This window comes from Pristis pectinata, chromosome 8 (assembly GCF_009764475.1).
Source record: "Pristis pectinata isolate sPriPec2 chromosome 8, sPriPec2.1.pri, whole genome shotgun sequence".
Taxonomy (NCBI): domain Eukaryota; kingdom Metazoa; phylum Chordata; class Chondrichthyes; order Rhinopristiformes; family Pristidae; genus Pristis; species Pristis pectinata.
This window is the reverse complement of record NC_067412.1, coordinates 81101816-81115243: the sequence shown is the minus strand read 5'-3', so window position 1 is coordinate 81115243 and position 13428 is coordinate 81101816. Positions and strand designations below refer to the sequence as shown.

General features: G+C 42.8%; 1 protein-coding gene across 9 annotated transcripts in view; it reads right to left on the bottom strand.

Moving 5' to 3' along the window:
• The window catches only part of tenm1 (teneurin transmembrane protein 1), a 1611625-nt gene that overhangs the window by 104405 nt on the left and 1493792 nt on the right, over positions 1 to 13428 (bottom strand). For all 9 annotated transcript variants that reach the window (XM_052021038.1, XM_052021037.1, XM_052021042.1 and 6 more), the window contains one exon: positions 3613 to 3845. In XM_052021038.1, the coding sequence (XP_051876998.1) occupies positions 3613 to 3845 (233 nt within the window). The remainder of the gene's footprint in view (positions 1 to 3612; positions 3846 to 13428) is intronic.

Genomic DNA, 13428 nt, shown 5'->3' with positions numbered 1-13428 from the left:
GTGCTTTTCTAATTGTCTCTTAAATGACCCCATCGTATTTGCCCCAACCACCCTTCCCCCCCCCCCCCCCCCACCACCCGGCAGTGCATTCCAGGTACCTACCACTCTCTATGTGAAAAAATCTATCTCCGCAATCTCTCCTGAACTTTTCCTCCTTGTCCCTTAAATGGGTGACTTCTAGTATTGGCTATTGCCACCCTGGGGAAAAGATGCTGGCTGTCCACTCTGTCTATGTCTCTCATAATCTTATATATCTCTATCAAGGCTCCTCTCATTCTCAGTCGCTCCAAAGAGAAAAACCCTAACTCGCTCAACCCCTCCTCATAAGACATGCTCTCCAACACAGATAATGTCCTTGTAAATCTCCTCTGCACCCTCTCCAAAGCTTTCACATCCTTCCTATAATGTGGTGACCAGAACTTAACACGATATTCCAAGTGTGGTCTAACAAGGTCTTATAGAGCTGCAACATTACCTCTCGGCTCTTGAATCCTCCAGCTATTGAAGGCCAGCACACTATATGCATCTTAACTGCCCTATCCACTTGTGAGCAACTTCGAGGGATCTATGTACTTGGACCCCAAGATCTCTCTGTTCCTACACACTCTATCCTGCCATAAATCATGTACTCTGCCTTTAAATTCGTTCTTCCAAAGTGTATCACTTCACACTTCTCCGGATTGAACTCCATCTGCCACTCCTCTGACCAGCTCTGCATCCTGTCTAAATCCCGCTGCAACTTACGACGACCTTCTTCGCTATCTACTATACCACCAACCTTTGTGTCATCTGCAAACTTCCAACCCATTCTTCCACTTCCTCATCCAAATCCACTGTCTTGCCCCAGAACAGATCATTGTGGAACGCCGCTAGTCACTGTCCTCCAGGTCGAATACTCCCCTCCTACAACCCACCTTCTGTGGGCAAGCCAATTTTGAATCCACACAGCCAATTTTCCATGGATCCATACCTCATGACTTTCTGAATGAGCCTACCATGGGGAACATTGTCAAACGCCTTGCTAAAATCCATATATACCACATCCACTGCACTACCTTCATCAATCTGTCTTGTCATTTCCTCAAAAAACTCTATTAAGCTCATGAGACATGACCTGCCCTTCACAAAGCCATGTTGACTATCCCTAATAAGACTTTGCCTCTCCAAATGCTCATAAATCCTGTCCCTAAGAACCCTCTCCAATAGTTTGCCCACCACTGATGTAAGACTCACTGGTCTATAATTCCTGGCATTATCCCTTTTACTATTCTCGAACAATGGTATTGGTATTGGTATTAATGGAACAATGTTTGCCATCCCCCAATCCTTCGGTACCACTCCTATCGCCAGGGAGGACTCAAAGATCATCGTTAATGCTCCAGCAATCTCTTCCCTTGCTTCCCATAGTAACATGGGGTATATCCTGTCCCACCCCAGGGACTTATCTATCCTAATGCTTTTTACTAGCTCCAACACTGCTTCTATCTTAACCTCGACATACTACAATGCATTTGCCTGTTCTACACTGACCTCACATTCATCTAAGTCCCTTTCCTTGGTGAACACTGAAGCAAAATATTCATTTAGGACCTCCCCTACATCCTTCGCCTCCAGACACACTTTTCCCCCCCTCATCTCTGAGTGGTCCTACCCTCACCCTAGTCATCCTCTTGTTCCTCACATATGTCTTAGGGTTTTCCTTAACCTTACTTGCCAAGGCCTTCTCATGTCCCCTTCTAGTTCTCCTAAGTCCCTTCTTAAGCTCTTTCCTGGCTACCTTATAACTCTCAAGAGCCCTATCTGGTCTTTGTTTCCTAAAGCTTAAACATGTTTCCTTCTTCCTCTTGACTAAACCTTCCACTTCTCTTGTTAACCATGGTTCCTTCGCCCTACAATCCTTTCCTTGTTTCAGCGGGACAAACCTATTTAGAACCCCATCTAGGTCCCGAAACAACCTCCACATTCCTGCGGTGCGTTTACCAGAGAATATCTGTCCCAGTTTATGCTCCCAAGTTCTTGCCTAATACCATCATAATTTGCTCTCTCCTAGTTAAATACTTTCCCATAATGTCTGCTCCTCTTTGTCCATCTGTAAAGTGCCCAGAATTGAATCCAAGTGGTAGGCCGTCATTTTCTCAACTACATTCACTTGGTTGCAATACATTCAATAAATTGATGCTTGCTTGTGGACATATTTTCTTACAAATATTGACAAAAATAAAGGCTGGCTATTCTGATGTGTGTGACAATATTACACAGTGTTTTTAAATGTTACCTGTGTAAAAGATGCAAATCCAGTGATTAGTATTGGTGACGTGAATGGATTAATATTAACGTGCTTCGTTACAATATTTCTTGTGGATTATTAGCAATAGTAGTGAAGCATTATAGTGGATTACTAGAGTAAAGGCATCAGCTCACTTGAAATAAGTAACATAACATCCATATTAAAATGGTGGACAGTGAACATTGGTGGACATGCTTTACGTTGGTGAGGGGAGAGATATTTGTGCTGGTACCTCATGTTGGAAGAGAGGAAAGATAGCAGGGGCCTCTATCTTGTTGTGGATGTTGGTATGGATTTCAGTGGCTGGTTGGTAGTGGTGATGGGGGTGGGGGTGTGCATGTGGTTGGTGAAGGGTGATGGGATGGCACCGAGTGTTGAGAAAAGAAAGGTAAGTGAGCAGTGCGAGTCATAGAGCAGCAGATAAACAGGCCGGTTCCCCTTGAGCCTGCACTGACTGACCATCAAGCACCCACTTCCACTACTATACAAATCTGATTTTGTTCTCCGCACATTCCAATCAACTCTATTTGGATTCTATCACTCACTTAAACACTCAGGACAATTTATGGTGCCACTTATCCCACTAACCAGCACATCTTTGGGATGCAGGAGGAAACAACTGCTCCTGGAGGAAACCCATGTTATTTATTACAGGGAAAACGTGCAAACTTCACACAGACAGCAGAGGATTGAACTCGGGTCACTAGAGCTGAGACTTGTGCCACTGTGCCATCCTGAGAACAATGCGGTGTAGTCCAAGACCCCTTACAGAGCTCCACAAGGAGTGGGGGAGAGGGAATGACATTATCTGCAGGCAGCATCAGGGGCACAACAGGGATTCACCCTGAAAGTGAACAGTCAAATTTGTGGAATGATGTGAAAAGTAGGTTTTTAATTGCCTAACTCTTAAAAAACACAGATTGAACTTCCACACTATTGTCTCTAAAATGGTATTAGCACAAAATACATTTTTATCAGATTCCCACTATTTTAACAGATTATAACCTCATTAAAATAGTTGAAGGAAATTTTAAACAAAATGTGATAACACCGTACACTACTTTCTGGTCTATGATTGTAATGTTTTCAATTTTAAGGAACATTCTGTGACAAAGAAGGCATATGATACAGCCCAAATGTGAGCTGGATTGCCAGTTAGTTCATATGCATCTTGCACTTTAATGTTTAACATATCATCATTGGTATAGCTGACATTCTAAATGGCCAGTGTTGCCAACATTTCCAATCAACACAAGGGGAACAACTTATTGTGAATTTTTGAAGCTACAGGTAAATTTTTGTGTTCAATTGACAATGAAGTTTACCTCTGGGGCTGGTGAGGGAGGCTTCAAAGGCTTTTCCCCCATCTCCACAATGGTTCTGATCAAATGGGAGACATTGATCTCCGGTTCCAGCCACCACCTGAGAGTTTCTTAAGAGATCTTTGGTTTGAGTCAGGGACTTCACTCTGTACACTTTCCTGGTGCTGGTGTCTGACAGGTAAAGCAATCCAGAAACAGGGTCGACTGCTAGGTAGTACTTGTGAGCAGGACTGTGGCTGAAAGAAAAGGAAAAACATTTCAGAATTTCACTGGTTTGGCCTTTATTCTCTGTGCAATTTTTTCGTCTTAAGGAAAGTCATGTAAAATAGTTAAAATATTTGCTATGTCTATAGTTAAATCTGCAAACTGTGCATTAATATTGCTGCCTTATTAACTTTATGATTTTCTATTTTCATGGCTCTTCATGTCAAGGTAACCTCTCAACTGCTATTATATTTGCTGGGTATGTTCTTTACAGATACAAGAGGCTAAGCTCCTTAAAAATAAATGATTTCCATGGCAACCAAATCAAGATCTTGTTCAAGTGACCATGAAACACTAACTCCTCTTTTCCACTCCCTTGACCATGTTAGAGAAATGGTTTTTAAACCATTCTGGGAAGTCTTCAAGGTTTAAATAGCACTCTCCTCTCTGGAAACAACACAAGAAACATGCATTCTATATACGAGCAAATGAGCTGAAGAACAACCTGGAACAGACTGCTTTCAATTGATGCATTTAATAAACTGCCCTGCTTTTGCTGAATAGTTTGAGGAGTATGGAAAGCTCAGAAACACATCTCTGCTGTGTTTGCTTAAGGTCATTTTAACTCTATAATTTAAAGTGGCTTAAGTGCATATGTGGAGCTTTGAGCTGCAGTCTCACCATCTTTTATTTGCTAAGTTGCTGTCTGGTACACAATACCCTTGGGTGTGTTTGACCATCTGCCATGTCACTGCTGTTTGTTCGGAAGCTTGCAGAAAAATCTCTCAGAAGCTCTCATGCAAAGGCTCACTCCACTGATGAAATACCAGTTCCTGCTGGCTTTATTGTGGTAGTGCTGCCAAAGAATGGAGCAACTGATACCAGATGTGCAGCTGAGCGAATGGGTGGCAATTTGTGTGTCCTTCTCTTTAACTGGATGACTGATGGCATGACTGAAGTTGGTCTGTTAAACATTGCTGTGGTGTCTGCTTTGAGTCCCTTTGGACAAAAACACTCCACCCACCAGCTGTACTTGTAAGAAGTTTTGCCAGCTCTCATCTGGCATCAAGCTGCTTGCCTGATGGAAGCTCTGCATCTCACCCAACAGAAAATCTGTTACTTTGTCACGTCAACAAGAAAGACAATATCAAACAAACATTGCTATCTGTCACATTTTTTACCCTGTTATTTTTATACTGATGTAAAATTCAATGCAAATCATTCCAATTTGACTGTGCCAGTGCATGAACTCAGCTTTCTGTAAGCTTTATTTTGTACCAGGATTAAAGTGATGTAGCTTTAAACAAAACTGGATGAGTACCAATAAAAATGCAGGTCACATACTCTAGTAAGCAGGTAGAGTTGCATCTGAATATGGAATGCAATTCACTTCTTCCAAAATTTCAGTTAACCATTGTTTATTTTATGTCCTTTTTCTGCATGTTGCACTAAAATAATTGTGATGGTTCTGGGGTGCACCAGTTAGTGCTCAATAAACAGCAGGAACATTTAATAATTTGCAATGTACTGTCAGTAGTAGTAAAGGATAGCCACAGATTCTTACCAGCAATCACAGAGCATATCCCAGAAGTCAACAGTACATCCTCATGGGTTACTGAAGCAGTGTTTTGGCAGGTAACTATCCATCTAAATACACTTCAGCAGTCACCTGCAGCAGCTGAAGGAGCACGTTTTCCAAATGCTACCTTTCCCAGGTGGAGGACATGATTAATTTTACTTCTCGAGCCAAAACTGCCAGAGTGTGTGAAGAACAACAGTGAAATGTATCCATCACCAACCTCCTGTTTGGCTCAGTGGCAGCACTCTCAACTCATATTTAACATGTATTCCTCAGCCAATACCCCAAAATAAAATCAGATTATCCAGTAATTTAGCGTAATACTGTTTGAGAACCTATCATTTGCACATTGGCTTCAATGCTTGTGATTTTAAAGACCTCCCACATGAGCTCTAAAGGTCTGGGTTGTGGAACTCTGTTTCTTTGCTCCTGGTTGTATTTTGACTGAACTGATTAAGAATAATAAATATCTTATAAAATTCATATGTACAGTCAAAAACAAATACAGAACACTATTGATCAGATAATGAAGGCCAGAGGTGTGCCGAGATGTTTAATTCATTTTGAAGGTTTTGAAATTGACTCCTGCTCCACTGCATCAGAAATTGGCACTGATCATCTTGTGGACCAAGGTAATCCATTACAGCACACAGCACAACTGTGTTGAACAGGTGACTTCAGGAGAGAGAATGGAATGAGAAGCATAATAAGAAATTGGCTGGCTGGTGTTAATAAGTAGAGAAAGGCAGGATATTAGTGGTATTGGTATTGGTTTACTATTGTCACTTGTACCGAAGTAGAGTGAAAATCTTGTCTTGCATACCTTTCATACAGATCAATTCAGTACACAGTGCATTGAGGTAGGACAGGGTAAAAACAATAACAGAATACAGAGTAAAGTGTCACAGCTGCAGGTAGTTAATAAGGTGCAAGGTCATAACAGGGTAGATTGTGAGGTCAAGGGTCCATCTCATATGATGGGAACCATTCAATAGTCTTATCAGAGTGGGATAGAAGTTGTCCTTGAGCCTGGTGGCATGTGCCCTCAGGCTCCTGTATCTTCTGCCTGATGTGAGAGGGGAGAAGAGAGAATGACTTGGGTGGGTGGGGTCTTTGATTATGCTGGCTGCTTCACCAAGGCAGCGAGAGGTATAGACAGAGTCCATAGAGGGGAGGCTGGTTTCCGTGATGTGCTGGGCTGTGTCCACAACTCTCTGCAGTTTCTTACGGTCCCGGGCAGAGTAGTTGCCATACCCAGCCGTGATGCATCCAGATAGGATAAAAGTTGGTAAATGTCAAAGGGGACATGTCAAATTTCTTTAGCCTTCTGAGGAACTAGAGGTGCAGGTGAGCTTTCTTGGCCGTGGTTGGACCAGGACAGGCTATTGGTGATGTTCACTTCTAGGAACTTGAAGCTCTCAACCCTTTCGACAGCAGCATTGATGTAGACAGGTGCATGTACACCACCCACTTCCCTGAAGTCAATGACCAGCTCTTTTGTTTTGCTGACATTCAGGGAAATGTTGTCATGACACTATGTCACTAAGCTCTCTATCTCCTTCCTGTATTCTGACTCATCGTTATTTGAGATACGGCCTACTACGATGGTATCATCTGCAAACTTGTGGATGGAGTTAGATCAGAATCTAGCCATGCAGTCATGAGTATATAGGGAGTAGAGGGCTGAGGACACAGCCTTGTGTGGCACCAGTGTTGAGAATAATCGTGCTGGAGGTGTTACTGCCTATCCTCACTGATTGAGATCTGTTGGTCAGAAATCAGTGATATTTTAATTGTATGGAAAAGTGGACCTACCCTTAGATCTTTTTTTTCTTGAACATTATGCAGGATTATTTTTCTGACTATTTCACGTGAACCATTAGGTGTTAAAGATGGGAAAAGGAGATAGAGACATGTGGCAACAGGGCTTTGATATTAATGTGGAGGCAGAAAGGATCATGAGGGTGAGGTGCTTGAGTTGAGACCTAGCAAGTGAGGACGGGGATTCTGCCTTTCCATATTTCCTTCCAACATAGAAAGAGGACATTCAGCCCATTGACCTCATGCAGGTTCACAGAACAATCCCATTCCCTCATTAGTTTTCTTGTAACCTGTTCTCCCCACATTCCCAACAATTCTACCACCCACCTGCACTGCAGGCAATTTACAGTGGCCAATTAACCTGTGAACCCTCATGGCTTTGGGATGTGAGGGAAAACCAGAGAAAACTCCACACAGCGCCAGAGTTCAAGATTGAATCCAGATAGCTGGAGCTGTGAGGCAGCAGCTCTACTACCTGTGTCACTGTGGCAAACCTCTGAGGACATGTGACTGACCATCAGCGATTAACAGCTGGCTGACAAGCAGATACAGAAGCAAGTGGCGGGAGGCTGCAGGTGGGGAACCCATTGGGATGGCCCTTAGCCTTCAGCAGGGTGAAGTTCCGGATCACAATTGTGGTGCTGAGGTCAGAATGATGAATGAAAAACAGAGGGAAGGTTGGAAGCTTGAGTGGGGATTGAGAGGAAGGTGAATCAGTGATGGTGATAGGGATTGGATTTTTTTCTCCAAGATCAGTGGTGAGAGATTTCACCTCCTGGACCACAGGACACTGGATAAATAATTATAAAACGTCCCTTCCAGACTTGGCAGCCTTCAATCTGGTTTACGTGTGGGGAGCCAGCACATACCCCTCTCCCACTCAAGCTCTTACTGATATTACAGATCATGCACTGCTGCATATTTACTCAGAGCCCACTCCATTCCTGCTTAATTGCTTAATGTAGGAGGTTTCTGCAGACAGCCAGAAGGGTGTAAGTGGGATTAGTGTGTTCTGTTTGGCCAGTTTAAGCTATGAGTGGTGCCTAAAATTGAGCCTGTATGTCATCGAGTCATACAGTCATAGAGTCATACAACACGGAAACTGGCCCTTCTGTCCAACTTGTCCATGCCGATCAATTTGCCTATCTGAGCTAGTCCCATTTGCCTGCATTTGGCCTGTATCCCTCTAGGCCTTTCCTATCCACCTATCTAAATTCTCTTAAACATTGTAATTGTACCTGCGTCTATTACTTCCTCTGGTAGCTTGTTCCACATACCTGCCATCCTCTGTGTGAAAAAGTTGCCCCTCACGTCCCCTTTAAATGTTTCCCCTCTCACCTTAAATCTATGCTCTCGAGTTTCAGAATCCCCTCCTCTGGGAAAAAAAAACTGATTGTTCATCTTATCTATGCCCCTCATGATTTTATACACCTCCACAAATCAACCCTCAGCCTCTTATGCCCCAGGGAAAATAGCCCCAGCCTATCCAGTCTCTCCTTATGATTCAAGCCCTCCAGTCCCAGTAACATCCTTGTGAATCTTCTCTATACCCTTTCCAACCTAATGATATCCTTCCTATAGCTAAGCGACCAGAACTGTACGCAATACTCCAAGTGTGGTCTCACCAATAACTTGCACAGTTGTAACATGATGTCCCAATTCTTGTACTCAGTGCCCTGACTGATGAAGCCAAGTTTGCCAAACTCCTTCACAAGCCTATTTACATGTGTCACCACTTTCAGGGATCTATGCACTTGTATTCCTGGGTCTCTCTGTTTTGAAGCATTCTCCAGGGTCCTACCATTTACTATGCTAGTCCTTGGCCCACAAACCCAGTTGATCTAGATCCTGTTTTAATCTTAGATACCCTTTTAATGCTTGCAGGATGTCCATGATGTGAAAGAGTATTCAGGGGAAGCAAGCAATTTGAAGGTGTTTAAAAGAACAGGTTAGAGTAGATGACCTTCACAGTTTCATTCTGGTACTCACAAGGCCCAAGGCATCATGTGCATGAGCACAGGCTTCACATACATTGTGCACAGAAGGGCAGCATGGTGGGAGAACATGGTGGAGTAGCACTTGAGGCTACCTCACAACCTCAGGGACTGGGGTTTAATCCTGACCTCGGGTGCTGCCTGTATGGAGAGGTGAAATAGGATTGCTCTGCTCAGAGTCAGCATAATATGAAGGGCCAAATTGCCTCCTTCTGTGTCATAAATAAGCAAGAAAAGCTTTTATCACTAATAGGGCCACAAACGGTCAATGAAAGGGAAAAGGAAGATGGCGCAAAAATAATGTGGAAGGGACAGGGAGGATTAGCCCACAGTGGAAGTGAGGGAAATAAGGGTGGACAATGGAATAGAGTCAGTTTTAGATAGAAAGAGGATTGGGTTGAGGTCATTTGCAGTGGAAATCAGGGATTCGAGGAAGAGGCAATTGGCTGGTTGGGGTCAGGGTTGGGGGTGAAAGAAGAAGTGATTGGGGCGGGTAAGGGGAATGGGAACAAACACTTGCAGGAACTATATAGAAGATAATGAACATCTTGGACTTCCTGGCAATGGGCAATTAAGGTCAAGCCTCCTCTAAATAACATCATGTCTACCCTCAGCCCAACATCCAAGTCCTCTTCCATCCATATTCCTCACACACACAGAAGACCCTTGAACTAATGGCATCAAATCCTGTACTGTACACCATGTGGGTGCCCAATGGCCTCTGCATGCCCACACATCAGTGGATGAAGGTTATGGAACAGCCTTCTGGAAGCACACTACCATCACATTCGATACCCAATCAAGTTCAGTGTCTGAGTTTTTGCTAAAATTCTATTGTGCAGCACATAAAAACATGACACTGCTCAAAAGAATTTCTAGACCCTTGTTATAAGAAATGAAAGTTATTTGTGTTTATGATACAATATTGAATTAAAATTAATGAATTTATTCTGTTGAAATAAATAAAGGCATCTGCTGGATGTCATATATGGCCTGGAGTCATTGCTTCTCCCTGAATTTTGGTTAATTAAAATGCTGCTCACAAAGACCTAACAGGCTGAAGAATATCAGCTCCAGAGTTTTCAACAGAACCCAACACACATTGGCTTAAAATTTATTCTTGGTGTGGGTTGCATTTAAAACTATTAATTAATATTTTTAAGGACAGAATAAAGAGATCTAATTAACAAAGCAAATGTCAATGTAATGAACCGTGAATAAAAATGTAATTGGAATATTTTGATTGGACTGTCCTGACTTTTTTCATTCCGTAGCTCATACTAATAACAAAGCATTGTAAATTCCTCTTTTAAGTTATAAATGGCCAGAGGCTTCTGAACTCGGCCTGGTCTGGTTTGACCTTGAGAACTGCACAAGTGGACCAGCTGACAGCAACTTGAACTTCTTAAATTCACAGCCAACTGTTTTCCTTAAGCCCTTTTTCCTGCTACCACTGTCCTCACTCCAACAAAGATGAAGAACGTTGATATTATGAATGAGCCCATTTATTGCTCCTACAGCTTCCCTTTGCCCACTGAAAGAATCCATTTTCTTGGGTTCCTTGTCCTGAAAATTATCTTTTTTTAATTTTCCTCCTAGTTTGATCCCATTTCTACTAAATCACTGACTGTACACTTTCTCATCTTGCCATCCGCCCACTCCCCAAACTAGGTGACAAGGTAATTTGATGTCTCTCCTCAAGTACGTAGTTTTGCCTTTTAAAACCATTGTTCTCATCAGCTTTTTCAAAAGAATCTTAACTCTTTTTTGTAAAGTTTTGCCCCACTTCTAACTTTGATGACTACTTAAGAGTTCTTGAATGTGTTGTCACTTTATGTGTGAATCTCTCTATTGATACTTCTGTCCTTTTCACTGCATCAAGAGAGCCCTAAAAATGAAATTGTCTGTCATTAAGACCACAGTGATTTCTCCTGTCTTGCTGTACATACCACCCTTTAATGCCTTTACTCTGTCTATCAAAGAGAAGCTGCCCTTGGTTGGTTTCATTCTTGTGCAGCCGATTGTTACCAGAGAATCTCCAGTAAAAGCTTCTCCAGCAAAGGCTTGAAGATAAAAGATACTAGAACCCGGACAAAAAAGAGAATGCTGGAAGGACTGAGTGGTTAAATTGGTTACTATGGAGGCAAAAGGTTTACTGATGTTTTGGATTGATATCCTGCATCAGGACTGAGAGGGAAGAGGAAAGATCGCCAGTATATAGCAGTACAGGGGGCGGGGGAGGGGGGGTGGGAGGTGGAGATAAAGGCTAGTAGGTGATAGGTGGCACCAGATGGGGAGAGGGGATGATGGGCAGATCGAACTAGGTGGGGGAGGGGATGGTGGGACAGAGGCTGGTACATGATAGGTGGTACCTATCATATTTCACTTAGGTAGCTTATGAGCCAATGGATTGAATATTGGATTTTTCAATTTCAGGTAACACATATCCCTGGTGTTCTCCTCCCACATTCACTCACTTATCCATCTCGTTTTCTTCTCCCTTTGTTCACCATTCCCACCCCCTTCAGCTTCTGCCCCACCTACCCCCCTCCCACCTGGTTCCATCTGCATATCCTCTCCTCCCCATCTGGTTCCACCTATCAGCTACCAGACTCTATTTCCACTCCCAGCCCCAGTAGTACTATATACTGGCAATCTTTCCTCTTCCTTCTCAACCCTGAAGCAGGGTCTTGACTTGAAATATCAACTTAGACCTTTTGTTGTCACAGACGCTGATGAACCTGCTAAGTTCTTCCAGTGTTCTGTTTTTTATTCCAATAAAGGCTCCAAAATCATACCTGTGGTTTCCTCCAAGGATCCACTCTCGACCTACTCTCTCCCACTCATTAATGTGCAGTCTCTTGGCAACATTATCAGCTCTTCCTCTTCTATCTATAGTGAAGCTTTCTGCAGTGGCTCTACCCAATTAGGAGTTTGAGGAGACTTGGTATGTCACCAAAGACTCCTGCAAATTTCTACAGATGTGCAGTAGAGAACATTCTGACTGGTTCCATCACCGTGTGGAATGGATGCTCCAATGTGCAGGATCAAAAGAGGCTGCAGAAGGTTGTAGACTCAGCCTGCTCCATTATAAACACAACCTTCCCCACCATCGAGGACATCTTCAAGAATCAGTGCCTCAAAAAAGCAGCATCTATCATTAAGGACCCACACCACTTGGGACATGCCCTCTTCACGTTACTACCATTGGGGAGGAGGTACAGGAGCCTGAAGACCCACACTCAACATTTCAGGAACAGCTTCTTCCCCTCTGTAATCAGATTTCTGAACAGTCCACGAACCCATGATCACTACCTGATTATTCCTCTTTTGCACAATTTATTTATTATTGTAACTTATAGTAATCTTTATGTCTTGCACTGTACTGCTGCTGCAAACAACAAATTTCACGACATATGTCAGTGATAATAAACCTGATTCTGATTCTGAGCTCCAATTTTCCCCATGACAAAAATATTTACCTCCCTCTCTGTGGCATGTATTGTTTCCATTCTACCTCAGCCCTTTCTCTGCAAAAGCCTTCACCCATCCTCTTGTCACCTCATGACTCATCTCATGGTTAACCTGCCCCTGCCATACCTTGTAACCTTTAGACTATCTAAACCTTTGCTGCCCAGAACCTATTCTGCCCTGACAACTGAGCTTAAAAAAAATCCCGGTACTCATTCTAGTTTGATTTCCTCTCTCGCTATCTCCATTATCTCCCATAGTTCTACAACCCCAGACAATTTCACCATTCCTCCCTTGTTGGCCTTTTATCTGCACTTTTTGCATAGCCTTTGGCCATGGAATTCAACTATTTTGATAATGTTTAAGGTGAGGCTGCAAAGGGGCCAAGTGGTCCTCACTGAATCCACAGTACACATCAGGAAGCAATTTGAAATTAACTGGCAAATGCTGATTGATAGCTCTGCCAATAATATCTTTCACTGTTTCACTGACGATCGGGAGTGTATGAAGGATTAGTAACTGTCCGTTATTTGCTCCTTTTCTGATAGGTCCTTATTCTTATGGGTGTGTCTGGGCAATTTTGTACTTTGTCAGGCTGATCTTGTGCATCTATAGCAAAGCAGTCATATTCTGTTATTTCCACAGCTTCAAAGTAACATTACCCAAAAAGGTAAAATAAAACAAGTTCAGTTGAGTTCCTTTCTTCAATTACAACACCATGTATGCATACATGTTGAGAATGTGGAGTGC